This window comes from Trachemys scripta, chromosome 2, assembly GCF_013100865.1.
Source record: "Trachemys scripta elegans isolate TJP31775 chromosome 2, CAS_Tse_1.0, whole genome shotgun sequence".
In the NCBI taxonomy this organism is placed as follows: domain Eukaryota; kingdom Metazoa; phylum Chordata; order Testudines; family Emydidae; genus Trachemys; species Trachemys scripta.
This window is the reverse complement of record NC_048299.1, coordinates 1,865,008-1,888,579: the sequence shown is the minus strand read 5'-3', so window position 1 is coordinate 1,888,579 and position 23,572 is coordinate 1,865,008. Positions and strand designations below refer to the sequence as shown.

The following is a 23,572-nucleotide window of genomic DNA, read 5'->3' as shown; positions in this document are numbered from 1 at the left end:
CCTAATTCAACATTTTTGGCAGCCACCCCCCAGTCTCCAGACCTAACCAAACCTGGTTCAATCATTTTTCTCACAATTATTCAAAAGCTGGAATAAGAGTCAAGTGTACTATATTTGAAGCTCCCTGCTAATCAGATAGAAGAACACATGAAAGTGCAATACTAAAAACCCCACAAAGTCTTTCTTCCCACCCCATACATTGTACTCCTGCCATCTCCGTTTATTCTGGATGCATTCTAAAGTCAGAATTGCCTGATTTTTGCCAGGGATGTGAGGAAAGTTGGCTGAAAGTTATGGGAGATGCCAGTAGTCAGACATTTCTTACCTTCACGTGACTCCCTTGCCTGTCCCATCGCATTTTGTTCCACCCATTTTCTTTGTCTGATTGAGAGAAGCAAAGCTCTGCACTGTAAGCCACAGCAAAAAGTTTGCAACTGGAATACGTTTTTCAACGTTAGTATTTAACCTGGAAGGGAAAAATTAAAAAATAAGAAAACAAGCAATTAAAACTGCATCAGAGAACAAATATGTGGACAAAAAGGAATTTTACAAATGTAATGGAGAAACAAATTACTTTTTTAAAAAGTATACATACATATGGATGGAGAGAAGGCGGTCTCCCTTATAACCTTTAGCCTAGTAGTTAGGATACTCACCCAGGATGTAGAAAATCCCAGTTCAATTCGCCCCTCTGCCTGATGAGAAGGGATTTGAACAGAAGTTTCCCATGAGTGTCCTAACCACCAGATTATTGTGTGATCCTCACTCTCACCCAATATTTGTTAAAGCTATTCCACTTTAATTAAATTAGAGACCCATATCAGAATATCCTATTGTCAGTCCAATAGCTAAAGATCACCTGAGATGGAGAACCCCCGTTCCAATCCCTTCTCATCATGCAGAGAGGGGAATTTAACCAGGATCTGCCACTTTCCATGTGAGCACCCTAATGCCTTAGCTGAAAATTATAAGGGAGCAACCCTGCTCCTCCTATGCCAGTTGTTTTGTGTGGAGTTAAGCAGCCTCTGAGTATACCCACTTGAACAGGCCCCACAAGCAAGATGGATGGGGGGAAACACCTATCTTCCCTTGGTTTGAGGATCCCACCAGGACACCTAGAGTGAGACAGCAGTGGGCATGCCCATAAGCAGAAACTTAGTTGCCTAAGGACTGCCTCTGCTCACAGGAGTAGTTCCATTGAAGTCACTAGGAGGAACAATGGCAATGGGATATGAGATTTTCACTGCAAGCTGACAGATTCAAAACTAGAGCAGGTTGGTAGTCATAGTGGGCCTAGCTTCTGAGGTGTGCAGAGCACTTATTTGATAGGTACTTCATAAGAATGCATCCAATGTTAAACATTGACAAGGGAATGGCTGAGATCAGCTTTGTGGTTTGTTACATACCAAGACAGAAGGTTAAATAATGACCTAATTGCCACGGGTGGTACTTAGCTTAAATCTTAATATATCTGTTGCACTTACTGTTCCATGTAAATTGAACAATACAGTAGTACAAAACATAACATTTCTGAGACTGGCATGGGGACGTTCAGTTTCCTATTTTGTGAAAGCACTAAACTATGCCTTTCATAATTACCATACTCCAAGACAGATGTGAACTTCAGATTAAGAGTTTAATCACATAGGTGCCACATGAGCATATCGGTTTCACCCTTGCCTCTCTCTATTGCCAACACTTCCCTGTGATATCATTGCCTCCTGCTGTATGGACTTTATTTACTAAGACACCATGCCCATGTACAGCACTATATAACTAAACACAAATATACTGCTTAACATGGCCAGCCATATCATTATTGAAAAAAAACAGAACTATTGATCTCCAGTGCTTAAAGTGAGAACTACACACACAGATGAAGTCTTGCTGTATTTCACTTCCTCCCACAAAATCCGTCTTGTCTTCTAGAACTAATCCCTGCTCTAGTAAAAGAAAATAAAAGCCATAAGTCACTTACACCTATGCATTTCATTCAGAATTATCTTCAGTGCCTAAAGCTTTGTGTCAAGGCCTTCACTGATGGAGCCCCTTGGGATCTAAGCACCTCCCAACCAGACCCCCGGTTTAGGCAATTCCCATCCATTTTAGCTGAAGCTCTTTGTTAGAGAGCAAACATGAGGAAGCTCCTTTTGTGCCTCTTATGCCCCAGGAGCCCAGTCTCCAGCACTGCCAGGACAGTGTATTTCACTGGCACTAAACTCACACACACAAAAAACATTTTAAAAAAATCAAATAGCAGCTACCCCAGTGCAATGTAAATGACCCTGGAGTCCTTCAGGAAAGGACTCCTGCACAAACTTCCTAAGGGCAGGAGACAAATTCAATCCCCTATAAAGAGCTGCTGAAGAGGGGAGACCAAAAGCTGCCCAGAGGATATGTAGTGGTGGTGGCCTGTGTGTGTGAGACCCTGCCATACCCTGTTCAGTCCCCAGCAGCTAACACAGGCAGGAATAGCTGAACGAGGATGGGAAGGTGAAGGGAAGGAGGCCAAGGCCAGCGGGAAGAGGGGTGTCCGCGGGGGACCTGAGGCGAGGCCGGCAGCGGGGGGCCCTGAGGCGAGGCCGGCGGCGCGAGACAGGGGTCCTGAGGCGAGGCCGGCGGCGGGGGACAAGGGGCCGGCAGCGGGGACCTGAGGCGAGGCCGGCGGCGGGGGGACAAGGGGGCAGCAGCAGGGGGCCCCGAGGCGAGGGCAGCAGCAGGGGGGGGGCGGTAGCGGGGACCTGAGGCGAGGCCGGGCGCGATGGAGGGGCGAAGGGACAGCCTGAGGCAGGGCCCAGGGCTTAGCGCGCCCGACAGCAGGGCCAGAACCTCGCACCTGTTCGCCCCGCTCCTCGCTTACCTGAGTACAGACAAACCTCCTAGTACGGCCACCGTCCGCTTCCAACCCGGTCTCTAGCCCTGCCCTTCCTGCCTCTCATTGGCGTGACCTGTTGCCATGGGGATAGATCCCACCCCTCCCGCCTTGGTGGTACCAGCCAGGGTGGCAGGTTTCGTTTCCGGTGCGCGCGCCGGAAGCGGATTGCAGAGGCTCTTGGGAGTTGTAGTTTCGGCTGTCGCGGACCGGCGCTAGAGAGTTGTGAGGAGGTCGGTGTCGGGGACCTGGGACCTGCATCTCTCCATCCGTGGGCGGCTCCGAGCCGCTGTGTGCGTCGCGGGCGGCTCGCAGCATCTGCGTGTGTGCGCGCCGGGGGCGGGAGGGGCTGCGCGCCGGGGAGCCGGTGCGTGGGGCGGGGGGAGCGGGGAGCCGGTGCGTTGTGCGGATGGGGAGGCTCGGCGCCTCCGTGCGCGGCGCTGCTGGCGGGGATGGGGCGGCCCCGTGCGCGGCGGGGAGGCGCTGAGCCTGCCGGCGAGGGCGAGGTGTGTGATGTGGGGATGGGGTGTGTTGGTTTCTCGGCGCGTCATGGGGGTGAGGGGGTAAGGGGAGGCGTGGGGGTGTCTGAGCATCGGATGGGGGGCAAGGGGAGCCGGTGGGGGGATGGGGTGGTAAGGGGATGGGGGGCAAGGGGAGCTGGGAGTGGGGGAGATGGGGGCAAGGGGAGCCAATGTGAGATGTGGGGGTGTCTGAGCCTCCATATGGGGGTGATGTGGGGGGGTGTCTGAGCCTCTGTATGGGGGAGCTGGGGTGATGTGGGGGGTGTCTGAGCCTCTGTATGGGGGGGGCAAGCTGAGCCAAGGTGATGGAGGGGGGGTCTGAGCCTCCATATGGGGGGGGGGGAGGCACGGGGGCGGGGGGGGGGGTGTCTGAGCCTCCATATAGGGGGGCAAGGGGAGCCGGAGTGGGATTGGGTGGGGAAGGGGAGCCTGTGTGAGATTGGGAAGTTTTTTTTCAGAGATGTGGATTTTAACAGCTGAGTTCCAGAGGCAGCGGTTCACTTCTGGGAATCTCCAGAGGAGAGCCCTGGTTTGATAGAGCTGGGGAAGTTTCTCAAGCCTGTTTTCTTCTCCTTAGTGCTAACAACTGCAGAGGGAATAAATGTTGTGGGGAATGGATGAGGTGAGAAGGTTCCAAGATGGGTATCTGGAATTGGAAGCAAAATTGGAAAACAAAGCTCCCAGATGACTCCTTTTTCCTGCAACCCCACTGGTCCTCAGCCCTGCTGTAGAGCCTAGTTCCCTGACTCCACATGCAGCCCTAGTGCTAGGCCTCTGGGCTCCCCATTGGGCCCACAGACCTGGATTCTGCAGTGGGACTGGGCTGGGTGTGCAGCAGGTGACATGGACCTTTGGGAACTCCTACTGCCAATGCTGTCCCAAGCCACCTACCAGCATCAGTGACCCTCCACAGCCTCACTACCTTAGCAGCAGAAATCCCAGAAAGGCAGTGATGCAGAACAGAAATCTTCTCTAAAGAACCAGTGCTCCATCAGCCTCTGTGGTAGAAATTAAAAACAGTTCTTTGAGCATTGCCTGCATGGATCCTCGTTTTAGGTGAGGAGCAAGCCTTGGGATTTTGAAATAACAATGTCTGCATGAATTCCCTGCCAGTGTCCTTGTGACCTCCCCTACACCCAATGATGTACAAAGGGATGTGACTGCATCTTAGTTTTTTCTGACTGCTATGGGCAGTGAGCAAGAGCTCTGTGGTGTAGGTTGCTTCCTTGTGCGGCCTGTTTTGGGAAAACAGCTTTTTCTATATATAAATATAGATTTATGTATAGCTAGGAATAGTTACTAGAGATGGCCAAAAATCCTAATGCTTTGTTGAGCATTGTGTTTCTGGGCTGTTCTCATGCTGTTGAGGGCCTATCTAAAAATTACTAAAGTCAAGTTTGCTGGCTTCAATCTGTGTCCCTGCTGTAATTGTATTAAGTCTGTCATCAGCTAACATATTTGGTGCCTGTTCTGCTTCAGTGTAAGCATGTCTCATTCTGCTTAGTCAGGTTCTAATGCTGGGCCTGGAAATGCTTTAGCACCCAGAGACTTGGCTTGGTCATCTTATGTTGTTGAGTCTAAATGTCCCATTGAACTGCCTGTTAGAAGTCCCACAGCCTCATGGTTCCATTCTCCCTAAACCCAGTGTCATGTCAAAAAGAGATACAATCTCCCACCACTAGCTGAGCATCAAGCCTTAACAGCAGACTTCTTGACTCTTTGAAACACTCCATCTCTCATTATCATTCTTCTCCTTCAGCGGCAAAGATGAAAAGAAGCCATGAGGCCACCATAATTGCGAGTCTTCCTTGGTGTCAGTGTCTTCAGCCATGTCTGATGGCAGCATTGAGTGTCTTGGGATCGTCCATCTTGGTTTTGGGTGCTCTGGTATCATTGATGGCTTCTGGTTCGAGATCCTCTGCGTTCGGGATCTTGGCATTGGACACTCTGGTTCTGGTGCTGGATCTAGCTGATGAATGTTGGTTCCAGATGCCTCAATGCTGAGTACATCTATCCAGGCTGTTGCCTCTGTGCTGCTCCTGGCTACCCAGGTGCTGGGTTGCTAGATCCAGGCGTGACTGCCCCCCAAAGCTTTCTGTGTCATTCAGAGGAAACGTAGCCCAATGGAGGGAATACAGGACTATGAGCTCTAGCTCTGACATTCTATGTAACCTTGAGAAAATCACTTAACCTCTCCGTCTGTGCACTTGTTTGCCTTCCATCCTTAATTTTTCTTATCTCCTTCAGACAGTCCCTTCCCCAAAGGGCTTACAATCTATTACTATGTGTTTGGCCAGTGTCTGGCATAGTGGGGGGTGCAGGCATCTCATTTGGGGATCTCTACGTGCTACTGTAATAGAAATAGTGAATAATTACTTGACATTGGTGGTGTTCGTGAATTGAGCTAATCTGTTGCTGAATCTCTCTGGATCTCTGTTCGCTGGCTCTGACATCTCCTTCCTTGGTGCTGAATAGTGAAGCATTCCCTCCTTTTCCTTTGCATGTTTCCTCTGTGCACTATCCTGGTGGACTTGGCCTTCAGAGCCAGGAACTATCAGAGTCAACCTTGCTGCCATCATTGATGAGGTCATAGATCCACTCTTGGATCTCCCGATTTCAGGATTCTTTTGCCCATCCTGATAAGGGATGAGGCCTTCTTGGTTCTCTCTGAATTCATGGTCCTCCTGGCATGAATCTCACCTATTCTATATACCAAAGGCACACTAGCCCTATTGGACTATGTAGGCTCAATTGCTTGTATTACTTACATGAGACCTCATCGTGCAAGACCTTTCACTGAAGATTTAGTCTACGTGCAAGTAACTGATGTCTCAATCTTTGTCGTATTTAAAGGAATGGAAGGAAAAAGATGCCACGGATATGCCTATTCCAAGATAGCCTCATCTAAGCCACATGCTTCTGTGACATCATTAGCAATCACTCCCTAATGACTTTAAAGTTTTCAAGAGCTGGCTATTTTGTATCATACTGGGATAATACTAGAGGTCAGTCCATTCCCACTCATAGATTGTCAAAGTAGAATAAACTCAGCATCCACACTTGCCATGAATTAATAGAGATACCAATACCAGCAGACATGAAGGCATTTTGTACCAAGTCTATGATGACCATTACTCCAAGACTCAGGAATGTTCATCCCCAGAGAGGCATATTAAACTGCTACCTAGAGTTCCATCCATGAATGATGTTTTTATATTCGTGCTGCATTATTACCAGGACTTAGCTTGTAGGTTGGATGATCCAATTTGGAGCATCCTGGAATCCTTAGTTGAGCAAGATTCTCCACCTTATCTCTTTGGGTCTGGAGACTGCTTATTAATCACCTACAGTGGGTTTTCATGCAGGCAATGCTGAAAGAAATATGTAAATATTTTTCTATAGCAGTTGTTCTTTGAGGATGACTGCTTGGATGGATCCATACTATCTGCCATTATGTATCATTGGGCTAGGAGGGAATCCAAGCTCAAAAAGAACCGCTATTGAAAATACCAAGTTCATGCCCATTGTACACTCATCAGTCACCTACAGTATGGATCCATGCAGGCAATCCCCTTGAGAGATCATGTTTGCTATAGTAATTAACCATTTTTTATGGTAAGAAGCCAAATAAGTTTGTATTTTTAATTGTTTATTTCAAAAATAGTGAAATAGACAAAGTGTCAACTTCTTATCACCAAAATCAGTAGGTCTGGCTCTGCATGCACACAGGGAGCAGATCTGTTGAGTATAAGAAAGGTGCCATTTTCACACAGTCACTTTTCAGAATAGACACGTTTTAGGCTGTTATTGCACCGCTGGAATCAATAGGATTTTTGCTATTGATTCCGGTGGGAGCCCTTTGAAAGCCTAGTAATAATAGTATTATCTGAATGGGAACACCCACAAATCTGCTTCAGATCTGTTATGAAATCTTTGTTACTCTAATTCCAAGAATGCTCTAAAAACGAACTAGTGGGCATGGGTAATAGATTATTTCCAAACTGATGTGGTGGTGTCCTTGTGTTTCTCTTTCCCCTCTCAGATGTCATTAGTGCCACATTGAGGACAGTGCATTTTAAAATAAAATAGCTAGCTTAACTTCTTAACTTGGGCAAAAAAAAAAAAAACTGAAACCTCAAACAAATGCAGGACTCTTCAATGTTTCTTATAACTGGAAAAATACATTAGCAGATGTATGTCAGCCTTAAGAAAAAAACGTGTGTGGGAGGGAAGGAGGAGAAATAACAAGCGCAGTCTATCAATATATTGTATTTCATCTCAGTGGGACTTGCTATGGCTAAAATGTGAATGCCTAGAGATCAGTAGCACCTTTCATCCTGCAAATTTCCAAAGTCTTTACAAACTTGAACTGATATTTAGAGGGATCACTTGCCCCACCTCTAGATATAACATAGCAGCTATTTAACAGAGTGCAACAACTTTATTCCGTAATTTAAGACCTCAAATAATAGATATCATAGCCAAGCAGAATGCAGTCATTCAAACTGGAATTTGATCAGAACCTTCAGCTGTATTCCTCACCTAAACGATAGTTAGTATCAGAAAAGCTAGTGGAGGCTTAGACATTTCAGAGAGGAATATAAATTCTAACTTCCTGCCTCTTCACCCTCTTGCTTTCCTAGGAATCAGATCTTTTCACTTTGACAGAGATGTTCTCGCTGAATTCATGTAGAAAAGGTAAGGACTTGGTTGGTTTGGGGAACTCTCTCATCTCTCACCATTAATTTTTCTTGACTGATCAGCTATAGCACTAGATCTCTGGACAAAGACATCCAGTTCATAAATAATTTTACCATCCTTTTCTATGCTGGATGATATGACAGGTGTGCCATACTGCCTTGCAATGTGAGTTGATACCTTATTCATTTCAGTGTTTGTGCCACCAATACATGTTTAAATGTGCTACAAAGGAAAAGGAAGGATGTGTGAGAAAATTAGTGGCCACATTGGCAGTTGTTATGTAACACATAGGGCCCGATTCTGCCTTCCTGTATCACTCTTTTTAACTGCAAGGGGAGCCTCACATCCAAGGGTAGAATTTGTCCCTACTTGTAAAAGTGTAAATGTTTCCAAACCATAATTGTTTGATATCTAGTACTTATGCAGCAGTGTAAATCACTTTTCAGCTAGGGCAGCTGTCTGAACAAGGGTTAATGTCACAAGTATCTGTGCTTACGTTAAGTAGTACAGTAAGAGAGTCATTTCAGGGGACTACAGAAGCTGGAGATGAAAAAGAACTACTATGTCATCCAGTCCATCTCCCTGACAATGCAGGGTTGTTCCCTACAGTGCGTTACTTAGTTCTTCATCCAGTTTAGTTCTAATTAGTTTGAATTTTCCCTTTTAATTTCATCCTCCTATTAGTTGTATCCCTTTGTACTAGTTCAATAAGTCTCTCTCCTTGGTGTTTACATAATTCAGAATGTCAATTTATCATGTCCCTTTTTGTCATCACTCAGCCAAGCTCTTGATTTAGCTCTTTTTAGTCTTCCATCATAAGTCAGTCCCTCCCGGCACTGGTCATTTTTGTTGCTTTTTCTGAATGTCCTTCAGTAACAATCTTAAAATGAGCTGCTCAGAACTGAATCCAGTATTCCTGGTCTGGTTGCACCAGAGATGTACAGCGAGGGTTTATTACCTCCCTGCTCTGGGAAGTAATGCCTCTGATTCACTGCTTTGGTGGCATAACATTTCATTAGCCATTCTTGTTTCAATGTCAAGCTAAAAATTTAGGTCATTGGAAGTCACGGATCCTATAATTTAAAAAATTAATGATATTTGACATTTGTATTTCAGTGGAAAAACTTAAGATGCCAAGTAAAAATCTGGGCAGGATGGGAGGCTGAAGGAGAGCAGCAACTCATGAGGGCTAGTGGTTTGTCATGGCTGGACTGGGGGTAGGGACTTCATCGATTCTGTGACACTACTATTTTTTTGAGGAAAGTATTGAAGCTAGCATAGCTGGATAAGAAGCTTCTGTACAATGCTGCTGCTGCTGCCGCCATCCCTTTTGCAAAGGCTCATGTAGAGGAGAAGAAGGGTCAGCCGCGGCTCGCTGCTGTGAGTCTGAACTGGCAAGCAGCGGGCTAGTGGTATTAAACTATTAGTTAAATGCTGTTAAACGCTTTTCATTGCAAAATAAAGGATATTTTGGTTGAAATAATGTAACCTGTGACTTCTGGCATTTTTTCCATAAATTGATTCTTGCCATTTTTCTGTGACCAGACTTTAACTTATTATCTAATTTACCGTGACAAACCACTAGCCCTACTACTTGTATCTAATTTGCTGAACACTCTCACCCTTTTATTTTTTTCTGCATCACTGTTTCTTCCTCCCATTGAATGTGTGTTTTCCATAGTCTTCCCCAAGATGTACAGCTACGTTTTTTCCATTGTTGTATTCTCCACCGATGGTTCTCATCTCTTTATTTCTGCATTCACTGGTATGCATAACTGAAAACAACTTAGTATAATCTGCAAAAAGAACAGGAGTACTTGTGGCACCTTAGAGACTAACAAATTTATTAGAGCATAAGCTTTCGTGGACTACAGCCCACTTCTTCGGATGCATATCAAGATACATACATACAGAAGTGGGCTGTAGTCCACGAAAGCTTATGCTCTAATAAATTTGTTAGTCTCTAAGGTGCCACAAGTACTCCTGTTCTTTTTGCGGATACAGACTAACACGGCTGCTACTCTGAAACTTAGTATAATCTGTGATTTTCCTTAATGCAGTGGTTCTCAACCAGAGGTCCGAGGCCCCCTGGAGGGCTGCATGCAGGTTTCAGGGAGGCCACCAAGCAGGGCCAGCATTAGACTCACTGGCCCTGCTTGGTGGAGTTGAAGCCTGAGCCCTGCCACCCGGGCTGAAGCCTGAGCATTATAGCTTCGTGGCGGCCCCTGTGGCATGGGGCTCCAGGCAAAATACCCCCTAACGCCAGCCCTGGTTTTTATATGCAGAAAATCAGTTATTGTGGCACAGGTGGGCTGTGGAGGGGGGGGGCTCAGAAAGAAAAAGGTTGAGAACCCCTGCTTTAATGGACATCTTACTCCTTCAAGATCACACTGAAGATGATAAATAAATAAACTGGATACATTGGCATTTAACATTAATCCCCTCTACACACACACTTTTTTATTTCCCCCAGAAGTTTTACTTCCAATTAACGATTTATATCTAAACCAATTTGAAATAATTTTTCAAGATAGAGTTCCTGGGGTTTAGTATCAAATCATTTGCATCTACTGAATTTCCTTAATTTGGGCAACTTGTCTGGCAAGATTTGTTCTGTAGGAACCAATGCCATGTATTGCTTATGGTTGTTATCCTCTAGTCCTACTTTTCTCAATATTTGTTTAATTATTATATTGGGGATAGACTTATGGGATAATAAACTGCCAGGATCATTTCAATTTTCTTTTTTGAAATTCTGTACTGCATTTTTTTCCAGTGCCTCTCTGGTTGTCTGATTTTTCAGAAATATTTGTCATTGGTACAGTAAGTACCAATTTGCTTAATACCCTAAGATGCACATCCTCTGAGACAAGTGATTTAGCGTGTGTTCAGATCTTCCAAGTACACCTTTATCTGTTCTTTGTTAAATGTCTTTTATATGGGGTTTTACCCAATTTAACTGTTTAGACATCTTTTAAAAATCTGCCCTCTGCATGAAAAATGTAAAAGTTAAATTTCTTATTTTATCTCCCTCCTGATATTATTTTTTTTCTCTCCTGATATTTGTTGAAAGCCTTATTCCTCTTAATGATTGTTTATACATTTTAACCAATGTAAAATCTTGGTTTACAAACAAAGTATTACTGATTAATAAATGACATTTAAACTAACAAATAAATAGATCTCACTACTGTAAAGAGGCACTCTCAATTTAATTGTAGCCCAAAGTGCATACGTTATAAATAGACTTAATAAAAGTTAAGGTGTATATAAATCTTTTCACCATTTTAAAAAAGAATTCTGATGGAGAGTGGGAAGATTAAAGCATCCCTTCAGTGGTAGGGTAGTTGGCATCCATGTGTTACAGTATTAAGAACTTTATGCTCAAAACATTTAATTGTTAAAACTGACCAAATTTAATTTTTTTCAAGGTGAGAAAAATGCAAACAGTGAACAATATAAATAAGTATTTTTTTTAATTCTCAAATGTTAGTATCTAAAGTGTTAGTAAAATAATTAAGTTTGATTGCAACTGAGACACTGCAAACTTGAAGTATGGTCAGTATGTATGAACTTGAAGTATGTATCTTTTTTTTTAAATTACTTTCAGGTACTAAACCTGCTCCTGAACTTTGCCTGCTGATTGGTGTAGTTCTTGAAGTCAGATCTTCCTGTTTGCTTGCTTGCTTTTTTGTTTGGTTGGTTGTTGTTTTTTAAATGTGGTCTCATAACTATGTGAAAAATCTGAAAACAAAGGGGAGAATATGACTCAGCTATGTTGGCGAAATGGTGAAAATATACACAAGGTGTTAGCAAATGCATTTTTGTCTTCTACTCTTCAAATTTGTAATAGTTTAAAAAAAATCAGAAGTGATATTTTTAAAGTTGGTGGTGCCCCTTTAACATATTTAAAAGAGCAGGGGAGTAGAAGTCGGAATATCTGGATACCATTCGCAGCACTGCACTATCTTGTTCTGATTTGAGCAAGTGAATCATAAACATCTCTGTGGGTCAGTTTCCTCATTGGTAAAAATTGTGTAATGCTAACCTTTAAGGGGTTGTTGCGAGGCTCAGAAAGTGCTTTGAGATCCTCCCCTCAAAAGCTATAATATCTTACATGTATAAATAGGCTTAATTTCTCTTATGTTGCTTCTGGCTGATATGCATGTGAGCCAGAGAGAAAACAAAGAGTAGATTTGCTACCTAAGGGCACTCAAGGGGGAGCAGCAGGCTAAATGATATTTATACAATGTCGGATGTAAATATGACTATACTTTACAAATAAAAAGGGGTGGGGGGAAGGTACTACTATTGAAATTACTGGCATACCTGGCCTGGAGCTTGAAGTTCTTTGTTTAACCTCAGAACCGGTATGGGCAGGACCAGTGTACACTTGCCCCATTCTGCCCTTTCCCTCAACTTTGACGTGGAGAGAGTCCCTATACCAGGGAGAGGGATCCCTTGCTTTCTAGCCCTATTTACTTCTCGGCCTTTGCAATGCAGCTTCCCCCTGGGGAGTGGGTAGAGGATGAGTGGACAGTATCAATTGCAGGAAGGCCCCAGAACCACCGTTGAATGTGAATGGGTAAGTTACTGTAAAACAGGGGCGGCGGAGCCTGGAGGAGCGAAGGGGGTGTCCGGCAAGGGGGGAGGCTGTTCACTATAGGGCAAGGGTGTGGAGGCAGGACCGCTGCCAGCAGCTCCTGTGCTCAAGCTCCTCCTTGTCTGCAATGCTCCGGTCTTCTCGCTAGGGGCCGCTGCCTTCAGGTGGTTCCTCCTTGCGCAGGTCGCGCCCCCGTCGTTGTCTCTGCCCGGCCTGAAACCGGTAGTGGGTGGTCTTGCAAGATGGCGGCGCCCAGGCGGCTCCTGCTGGCGCTGGTGAGTGGCGCTTCCGGGCCGCGGCGCTACCGCCGGGCGGGGCTGGTGGAAGCGGGCGGCGCCACGCGGAGCCTGTGCGCGGGCGGCCCCCTGAGCGAGGCCGAGCGCGGGGCGGAACAGGAGCCGGGAGCGGACGGAGCGGGAGAAGCCGGCGCCATGGTGAAGGGTGAGCGCCCGCCGCGTGGGCCGGCGGATCTTCCCCTGAGGCGGGGGCGGGAGGGCGACAAAGGCAGCGGCCCCGCTTCCGCCATGGGGGGAGGGGCAGCAGATTCTGCCCCCCAGGGAATGGGGGGGGCGCGAGGCCCCCTGTCCCCAGAATAGAATCACAGACTCTCAGGGTTGGAAGGGAACTCAGGAGGTCATCTAGTCCCACCCCCTGCTCAAAGCAGGGCCAACCCCAGCCAGATTATCCCCGCCAGGGCTTTGTCAAGCCGGGGGCCGTGTGCGAGTGCAGCACATCCCTCCTCCCCGAGCTCGCCGGCCGGCCGGCTTCTTTCTGACTTGAGGGCGGGTAGGCCCAGGCGCCGGGCCCCGCACTGCGCGGCGCAGCCCCGGCGAGGGAGTTCAGACCTCTGCCGGGAAGGGATGGGGTGGACGGGACAGGGCGCCCTCTGCGATCCGTGGGTCTCGGGGCCCGCGGGCTGGCAAACAAGCGCAGGGGGGGAGCTGGTGCTTGGTGAGATCGCTGCAGAGAGACTCGTGGGGCCTGGAGTGACCCTGCAGGGCAGGGATTCCTGACTGGAATCTGGAGCAAGGGAGACGAACGTGGGAGTGGGCCCTCCTGCCCTGGCCGGTCCCTCGCCTACTGCTGCTTCCGCAGGGAAAGTGGCGGATGGCGGTGCTTTCTAGGGCCCCATCTCTTTTCCCACTGTGACCACCAACACGGGTGTGAAACTGCAGGTGCTGATCAACGAGGAGTCCTGGGCCTGGCTACTTGGATAACAGTGGAGCACTTGGGGTGGTGGTGGTTTCTGAAGCCTGTCTTTAATAAAGATTGGGATGGTTCTGGGCTTCCTGAATGTGAATCTCTCAGTGTTATGAACATTCATCCTGTTCTCTGCCTCTGATTTACAAATAGGGTGGATTGGATGCTCAGGAGAGTGATGAAAGGCTCCATATCCTTTTACCTCAAGGTCACTTGTTTGAATCTGGTCCAGACTGGCCATGAGTGAAAGCCTTTGCATCTCTCAGCCTTCTGGTTTAGCCTATGTGAAATGAAAATATCCTAATAAATGGTTCTCTCTTTGGCATCTGCTGAGGGGTTATCAACTGAACAGGCTGTGGAGAGGAAACGTCCTCTCCTATCTGTATAGAGAGCTAGGACACTGTGTAGGTAGATTTCCCTGCCACTGCCCATACTGTCCCTGTTTTGTGGGCAGAAGACTTCAGTCTGTAGTGCTGGCAGGCTGGCACCTTTGACTAGCTAATGTCTCTGTCCAAACCAAATGAAATGTAAAAAGTAAGCTGGATGTTAAAAATTCCTGTTTACCATAAATTCCTATGTGTAACAACTTCCATAAATTACATATGGGAAACTGTTTGTTAGAGCCTGCTGGGAATTCCTCTCTGAATATCATCCTTCAGTGTGTAGCAGATGCTCACTTGAGTTACAATTTGTTTCCCTCTTAATGTCCTTATCCCATTCAGGGCTGACTTAATTGTGCACTTAAAATCTCACACATTTTAAAAAAGCCTTTACACCTTTCAATTATCTAGTTAAAATCTCGCATACCCTTTTTAAAAAGGTTGTGTGTCTTTCAAGGATGTTTGCAAATATAGTAATAAGCCATGACAGGCTTACTACAGGCATGATATTAAGCTACTAGTGCACAGATGCTTTGTGAGGTATAATGCCAAAGGCTGAGAGCCTTCATCTCCCCGAGAAGTGTCCTGGAAGGCTTATTGCTGTCATATGATGGTTTACGTGTACATTCAGGTTTTTTTAAATATAGTGTGTGTTTTGGTTGGGCTTATGTCTGTGAGCTTTCACTATGGAAATTAGTTCCTACTAAAAGGATAAGAAAAAATAGTAGGAAAAAAGTTATATAAATACACCTCTACCCCGATATAACGCTGTCCTTGGGAGCCAAAAAATCTTACCGGGTTATAGGTGAAAGTGTGTTATATCGAACTTGCTTTGATCTGCCAGAGTGCGGCAGCGCCTCCTCCCCCCCCCCCCCCCCCCCCCAGCACTGCTTTACCACATTATATCTGAATTCGTGTTATATCGGGTCACGTTATATCGGGGTAGAGGTGTACCTCTATCTCAAATATTTTCATTTTTTTAACCCTTGTTTGTCTCTAATTGGTCACTTACTTCCCTTTCCCCTCAAAAGCCCCACTATCCTTTTGGTAGCAGTTTATGACCTAACAGCTTTCAGTTCTTGGATATAAAGTGGCCTGTTGAACAGCTACCAATTTAACCTGTTTTCCAGTGAAAATGTTAGAACTGAAACAATCCCACCCCACCCCCACCCCAAACTGCTTCTGAAAGGGCAGTTTGACACACAGGGAGAGGAGACATTGTAAACTCATTTTTTCTCCTTTAGCACCCCATTTCCTTCCAGACAACTACCACCTTCTTCATCCATCCCCAGATGCCCTGTCTTCGTGCTTCCCTTAATTTTTCCCCAATGCCCATTTAACACAATAAGTATTGCAGTCTTTTTGTGTTTCAATGAGATCTTGGCTGTACACTGTTGGGAGCTGGCCTACTTTGTGACATCAAAAAGCCCAACCAGCCAACCAGAATGCTGCTTGGGTGTTACAGGCAGACTTTGACAGTGATAACAGTGATTCAGATAAAGCTGGGGCAGATTGCTGGAGTCTCTTCTTCCTCATTGCCTTCTATTGAGTTCTCCAGTGGTTGAGGTGGTTTCAGGATGCTCACTGAAAGAATAAAAGGTCTGCCTCATTCAACACGTAAGGTGTCTTTAAGGGGCTCCCTGAAAGCCTGAGCTCCATCTCTGTGACTATTACTTGAGCCCATAGGGAGCATGAAAGTCACTTTGAGGTATTGCTTATGGAGGCTGGTCCCAAGCCTTCCACTGTCAGGTTGGTGTCTTCAGGCTCAATTTATCCAGGTACCTTGGCACTATCATCTGGTGAAACCACTACAGATATTGAAAATGCATCTCTGATCTGAGGTGTTTTCTGGGTCTGTTACTGAAATCCATATGAATTTTGTTTTGCAACAATAAGGAATCTTTTCCTTCCTCTCTGCAGCTACACAGATTTGCCTCACTAGTTGTCGTTTGTGGTTCTCCAATTTGAGATGATCTACCCTAGTTCTAAGGATTATTGCTGTCATACTTAGATTATAAGCACTTTAGGGCAAGGACTGCACGGTCTTTTATTTGTATTGTGCCTATCCTACTGGGTGATGCTGTATTGTAAATATATTTGTAGTGGAGTCCAACCTGAGAACTCTGGTGTGTAGTCCTGTAGCAAGAAAGGTCCTACTGTAATTATCTACATGAGTGGGTGTTGGCGGGCCACAAGCTTTTCTTCCTTGCACATGTTTGATGCTTTGGGGGCATTCTCCATCAGGTTTCCTTATTTTTTATGGACCTTGGTCTTCCTCCATATCTCTGTTGCTCATTTCCAGCCTCTTTCTGAGGAAGAGGATATGGAGGAAGGTATGAACAGTCAAGATCAACCTAACAGTCTTTTGTTATTCCCCACATAAGAATGTAGGCCATTCAGTCTCACCACTTAACAATTTTTGGCATTTCCTGGATTTGCTGGGGCTGATAGAGTCTTAGGTTCTATGGATGGGATTTTCAAAAGCACTTGATGTTGGCCTTTCTCTGCTCCCATTGAAGTCAGTGGTAAAATTCCCACTGTCTTCTAGAGTTAGGCCAGTGCTGAGTGCTTTTTACAACCCACCTTGACTTGTCTACTGTCCAAGAAGGGAAGACTTTCTCTCTCTCTCTACAGATGTGGCCTGCTAGGGACTAAAGACTAAAACCAGCATCCATTTAATCCATTTTGGGGATACCAGGTACCAACTCTCTCAACCGGGTTTTGACTACCTTTTAGCCTATCTGCAATCAGGGCCTCTAGTCTTGACAGTCACAGAGACTGTAGTGGTAGGTGACATCCGCTACATGGTCCCACTGCAGCAGTTAGCCAGCTGCAATCACAGAAAACCTTCCTAACTGCTACAGAACTGCTTTAAAATCACTGATGGGTCCATGACTGGAAATGTGGTGCACATGGCTTGAAATACTTGATGAGGATGTCAAAATGCACAGTGATGTTGCTGAACGCCTTCCTGGAGGCACGGCGAAAGATTGGTCGACCTGGAAATGTTTAAATCACCTCTGAACAAGAGTTGGCAAGTCAAAAGTCAATATGCAGAAGTGGGGCTGTTCCAACAACCCAGACACATGACTGCATCAAAACACAAATCGTGGGATATCTGTTGGTCTGCTGGCTCCTGGAGGAACCGTGCACCATGGAAGATCTCACCAAGGCTACAGACTGGGCCCAACACTGGAAAAGTTTGACTGTAGTGGAAGGACAAGGTAAGAAGTCTCAGAGAGATAAGTCATCCTGCTTTTGGATGAAGGTGCCAAGAAATTCAGTCTGCCAAGGAGGAAACCACACTCACTGCAACTTGGAAATTCAGGTTTGCATCTTCAGATACTTCTGGTGATGCATGTCTTCTCCACATGGGATTAGGCCATTTCAGTTCTGGAACTGAGGATGTAAAATGATTATTGGGGTGTCTCCTGGGGCGCTGCACATTCTGTAACAATGTCAGTAGCTATGAGGCATACATTGTTGCTCAGCTGACAATTCAGATCTTGAGCTACAAGCCGAAATGGAGGATTTTGCCATTTGGAGGAACCATTCTCCTTTGCTCCCAGATGGATTAAACACTGAAGTTGACTACAGATCCATCTCAAAATCCTTGGTGTCATTATATAAAACGTCTGTTCTTCGTAGATACTAAAATGTCTGTTCTTCATAGATACCTGTGACAAGGTCCTCCTCAGCTTTTGTCTGCTCCTTATCACAGATTTCCTCAGAAGCAGTCCTGTTTCTCAAAGCAGAGGCAATCAGAGACCAAAAATACATGCTCTTGTTAATTATCAGAGGGGTACCGTTAGTCTGAATCTGTAAAAAGCAACAGAGGGTCCTGTGGCACCTTTAAGACTAACAGAAAACTTTTTGTTAGTCTTAAAGGTGCCACAGGACCCTATGTTGCTCTTGTTAATGGCAGTGCATGTAACTCATCATCATCTACAAAGTGGGTTTAGTGGGGGTGATTGTGAATTGTATTGAGTGAAGTAGCCTTCTTTCTGCTCGAAGTGAGAGAGGAGGTTCTTTTAGAAATATCAGGGAGAGGGGTTTATTCACGTTAGTTTTTCCTAAGAAAAGGCACCATTGCAAATTGTAGCTAACAAAATTGAACAAGTACATCAGACAGTGATGTTAGCTTTCATTATCCCTTCCCTAATTATACAAGATCAGTTTGAGGCATCCTTTTAGGTTGAGACCATTTTCTCTTTCTGTCTCTTCCCCCCCAACCCCTGCCCAATCCCCCCCAAAATAAGAGATTAAGAGTACAGAGTACTCTGTATGTAGTTCTCTGTGGTTCCAGGGGCCTTGACCAGGTAAGTGCCTGGCAGAAGTGGTAGCCCATGTAAAACATAGAGGAATCCAAGTCTCTCCTTGCCTGGATTCTGAAAGCACAGCTCTACAAGAACCCAGTTGACTCTACAGACAGCGAGGGCACATTTCCTGTCTCTGGGCTGCAGGATAAGCCTAGAAAATTAGAAGGAGTCACAGGGATTGTTCTGGACTCTAGATCAGCATCTTTCTATTAGCCTGGATTCTGTCCTCTGGCAATGGGAGGTCGGTGGTCTCCAAAAGCCTTTCTATGTAATATAATTTTTGTGGCTTCTTATACCTGTATGATACTATTTGCCAGGCTCTACACGAAAGTCCTGCAGAGTTGGTTAAGGATAGTATATCTGCCACAGTACAACATAGAGTCTGTCAGTGATCTCCCAGAAGATCCAGGAGACTGTTCACCACAGAGACTATGTTCAGATATGCCTGTAAATGATACTGTCTGGTCACTTCAGAGGCAACTCCTTCAATAAATATTTCTGCCTGAAGAGAAAATGCCTTTATCTATACTTCAGAGGTAGCAGCGAATCAATTTCTTGACAGGTGCTGTCCTCTTGGCTTGGAGTCAGGAGTTCCCATGTGTCTTCCCTCAATATCTCTGCTACCAAGAGCTCTCAGCAAAACTAAACAGCACAGAGTATGAGTGAGATTAATAGCTCTGACTAGAACAGATCACTTCTTGTTCACACATCTCCGAGGCTTTGTGTTGGTAGCTGAACAGCTGATTCTTTCTCTCGTTATCTGAAATCCCTGACTTTTAGCAACCAGGATTGTAATGTATTGATGAAATCTGACTGACCAGATGAAATTCAGCAAATCTTTCTGGAGAGTTGTAAACCTTCCATGAAAGAGGCCTATGCCTTAAAGGTGACTTGCAAAGGTTCATTAAGGGGCCTCTAGAATAACCAGGGAATGTTTCTGTTACTGAAATCGGCTAAACGGCTACATGTGTGCTGCATGAACATATGACACATCTTAGCAGTTGGGACATATGCTCAGCTTGGTAAGCAGCTCTGCAATCTTTAACCAGTTCTCCTCAGACCCACCTCCTTAGTTGCTGTTAGTGCAAGTTAATCTTACAAAAATGGAGGTCTGTGCTGACAAACTCCAAGGAGAGGTCCCATACCAGTAACTGGTTCTCTGAGCAGATTCAGTTTAGATCCCCACTTCCCTTTCCCTCTTCTTTGAGTCCTGCTGCTAAACTTAAATTAAGTGGACAGCAGCTGTGGGTGAGTTAGGGAGCCACAGTTCCTTAAATAACCTCCCACCATGTATCTAGAGCCCACAGTGCATTTCTTCAAGGCACTGCTTTCTAGAGGCCATTGACTTGGCATTGAGGGGGTATGTGTATCCCAAGTATTTGGGTTTGTACTAACAATCTGTTCAAAATGCAGTTATTGCTCAATAACCTTTTTGCCATTTTACAATTGATGTAAATTGTAAAACTCGGTTGGAGTTTTTTTGAGTTGGGGTGCCAGGGGGGTTGCCTTTGTCTCAAGTCAATTTAAAACAATTAGTTTCACTTATTTCATTTCATTTTCTAGCTTCAGGGGCTAGCCCAGTGCCGCACTGTTTAGGTTCTGAACACTTCAAGGGAATGTTTGCATCCAAAGAAATGGATTTCAATTAGATTTTTTTTATCGTGGAAATGTTTTCATTCATCTCAAAGTTTATAAAACTTGTTTGTACAACATAAAGTGTTTCTAGATTGGTCTTCATGGTGTGTCCTTGAGTCACGAAACCAACAGTTCCAACCATGAGGCAATCTGAGTAGAATATTTTCAGGTTTTTTGAAAGTGGAATAAGTAAACATAGCTGCCTGACTTCTCCTGAAATCCAGACCAGAATAGCTGTTGGTGTGTTGGTAATGGAGTGTCCTCCAATGCTGAGAGCCCAGGGGATTTCAGGGTTTCTGGATTCTGTTCCACCGACACATTGCAAAACCATGGGCAAAGCACTTTCTGCCTCCAGTTACCCATCTATAAAACAGGGATAATATTAGACCTTACAGCACTTCAGTGGGATAAGAGTTTATAACATGCTTTAGCTCCTTTAAACAGGACTATACACGCATTAAAATGGCATTCACTTTTTCCATTGTTCTTTCAGATTCCAGAGACTTGTTGAAAGAATTTCCACAGCCGAAAAACTTGCTCAACAGTGTGATTGGAAGAGCCCTGGGGATCTCTCATGCAAGAGACAAACTGGTGTATATCCACACTAACGGGCCAAGAAAAAAGGTAATTCCATTATTAACCTCTGGCTGTGGGAGGAGTGCTTGTACATGTAGGTGGCAAAGGGCCAGGAATACTCAGAGTTGTAAGTGATTTTTAATATACACGTCTGAAGCACTGTTGCAATTCTGAATGGTTTATTGCACAGTAGTATGTGTTTCAAATATACTCCCCCTTCCGTCTGGTTCTTCATCTCAGCACATTTAATATGCATGTAAAAACCCAATCTCCATCTCTAACCCACCCTGTTTGTGGAAGGATGATTATTTGACATAACTAGTTTGCTGTAGTTGGCTTCTTTCAGCAGGGAGGCAGCATGTGCATAGGGCAGTGTGCTAGGAGTCAGACCTGAGTTCTAATCTTAGTTTTGCCACTGACCTACTATGTGATTGCGGGCAAGTCACTTCACTTCTCTGGGCTTCAGCTGTCACATCTGTAAAAAGAGGCTAAATGAAAAGCCCTTTGAGATCCTCTACTGAAAAGTACTTGCTGAAAATAAGTGCTGCTTAGTGATATTTATTAAACCTTTCTCTTGCCTGGCATTCAGAGAGGTCACCCAAGCACTAGGAGGAGAGGGCTTGGGTTCTGCACTGTCTCTCACTTCACTGCTCTTCTCTTCTTTTCAGAAAGTCACTCTGCACATAAAATGGCCGAAGAATGTGGAAGTGGAAGGCTATGGGACCAAAAAGATCGACGCTGAGAGGCAGGCTGCAGCTGCTGCATGCCAGCTCTTCAAGGTGAGCTACTGTTCCTCTCCTCTTCTTCTTCTCCCCCCCCCCCCCCCCCCCCCCCCCCCCCCCCCCAAGAGGCCTCTGAACTTGCTGGCCTACCTTAATGGCTGTTTGACCTCTGGCTTATTTAAAGCTCTTTCCTCCTCCATTTTCTCAGTTGTTTTGTCTTCTAGTCAGGAATGGAGGCAGCCCCACTGTTGGCTGGCAGTGGCTGGATGCAACTGAGCTTGCACGCCCACTTGCTCCCCTGGCCAAGCAAGTAGGCTGTCTGAATTCATTAGCAGCCTTGAGTTCCTTCTCCATTATGGCCTTTGTTGTCCTCAATCTCCAACCAAAGCTCATCGCTCTTGGGAGAGATGGGTGCACCTAATGCTGTGCCTGTGTCTTCTTCACTGAGAAGCTCTCCCCTGCCTCGCTGTCGGACAATATAAAGTTCTATTGGGAGCTGTTTGGGAGGGAGCATGGTCTAGTGGCTAGAGAGCCACCCTGGAAGGCGGGTTCTAGGTGCTAGTCCCAGCCCTGCAGTTTTTTGCTGTGACCTCGAGCAAGTTTCGTCACCTCTCTGTTCCTTTGGGCTGCAGCTCCCCCCCAGAATTTAAATCTAATTGCTTCCAAAAATTTAAAGAGCAATATGGTTGCAAAGCCAGGCACTCAAAGGTTAGGAAATGACAGAATTAAGGTTGCCTATGCAACCCTTAATTTGACCCCTTTATGCATATGCATTATGATGCTGTCTTTAATTACATGATCACAGATTCTTTTTCCACAGGATCCCTGCCTCATTCAGTGCACAGGTTGGATGGTGCTCATTGAATGAGTAGCGATGGAATATTTTGTGTTATCATTATTGTTCAGTGTGCAGCCCTAGACCTTACTTACTGTGCAATATGAGAAGCATAGAAGCTATGAAAAGCTAAAGCTTCTCAATGAAATGGTTGTAAGAATTTTTTTTGTCATGGGGAGGGAGGAAGATATATTTTACCTCAACTGTGTTCTCGGAAGCAGCTGAACCATTTTTGCCGCAATTTTTCAAAACAGTTCAGCCCAATGCATGCATTTGGCACAGAAAATTTCAGCCTGAATGGTTAGTTTAGCAGAGCTTTACCCAACTGAAAACAAGGGTTTTATAATCGGAAGCACTGGGCAACTTTATCTAAAGGTGGTGATTCCGGTGCTATCCATAATAAATAAATAGTTTGCCATCCAAGTAAACAGATGGTACGATCTGCTTAGGGCCGAGGACTGTCTTTGTTATATGAGTATGTAATATGTGGGGCCCCAAATCAGGGATTTGGAGCTCAAGGCTCTACCACAGTACAAAATAATACTGTCCTGTCTAATAGGGGTGTTGTGAAGCTAAATGAATGAATGTTGCCAAAGCTCTTTGAAATGTCACAGTAAAGAAAAGCACGATGTGTGTTGTCATGGGTGTCTCTGCACCTGTATGTGGCTACATAGACAATTAGTACATCTTGCAATTAGTACATCTTGCACATCTAGTACATCTTGCAATTAATTAGTAATTACCCAAACAGCAGTTGGGAGCTCTTTGTAGTTCCAGGCACAGACAAGTTTTGAAGTCTTGTACGTTACAAAACTCAGAAACACCAGCATCTGTCACTCAAAGGTAAACGTCTTACTTTCGTGAAAGAGGAGGCGTGAACAATTAACATTTTCCCTAACAAGAGCCCCAGTGGTGCGTTTGGTGGGATGTCCCAAATATTTTTGTTCTTTGAAATAAATGTGAAGTTTTTACTATGTGGATCAATATTGTCTGCTCTGGGAGAGAAAAGAGGAGTCTAGAAAAGTTAGTGTAGCCTGTGTTGTGTTGCGGGGGGGGATTCAGTGTTTTAAAACACCAAACAGATCGTGTCTGCTGTATAACAAACCATGCACTGGCCCAGCCTTTGTAAGCAACGGCATGATACAAACCACTGTATGTGATCGAAAGAGAAATCAGCATTTCCCTTTTAAGGAGTGACTATAAATAGG

General features: G+C 45.2%; 2 protein-coding genes across 8 annotated transcripts in view; one reads left to right on the top strand and one right to left on the bottom strand.

The window, feature by feature from the left end:
- Positions 1-2,939, bottom strand: part of LOC117871899 (KAT8 regulatory NSL complex subunit 1-like) — a 122,274-nt gene extending 119,335 nt beyond the window's left edge. For both annotated transcript variants that reach the window (XM_034759719.1, XM_034759718.1), the window contains exons 1-2: positions 2,861-2,939; positions 326-466 (exon numbers count right to left, since the gene is read on the bottom strand). The gene's annotated coding sequence lies outside the window, so the exon portion shown is untranslated. The remainder of the gene's footprint in view (positions 1-325; positions 467-2,860) is intronic.
- A 97-nt stretch (positions 2,940-3,036) lies between these two features.
- The window catches only part of DHX30 (DExH-box helicase 30), a 38,769-nt gene continuing 18,233 nt past the window's right edge, over positions 3,037-23,572 (top strand). Inside the window, exons 1-4 of one of the 6 annotated variants that reach the window (XM_034759712.1) lie at positions 3,037-3,105; positions 8,037-8,091; positions 20,725-20,855; positions 21,476-21,586. In XM_034759712.1, coding sequence (XP_034615603.1) covers positions 8,064-8,091; positions 20,725-20,855; positions 21,476-21,586 — 270 coding nt within the window. In that variant the 5' untranslated portion in view covers positions 3,037-3,105; positions 8,037-8,063. Of the gene's footprint in view, positions 3,106-3,309; positions 3,379-3,841; positions 8,092-12,923; positions 13,139-20,724; positions 20,856-21,473; positions 21,587-23,572 lie in introns of those variants that run through there. The other 5 variants (XM_034759709.1, XM_034759715.1, XM_034759713.1 and 2 more) reach the window with 5 other exon arrangements.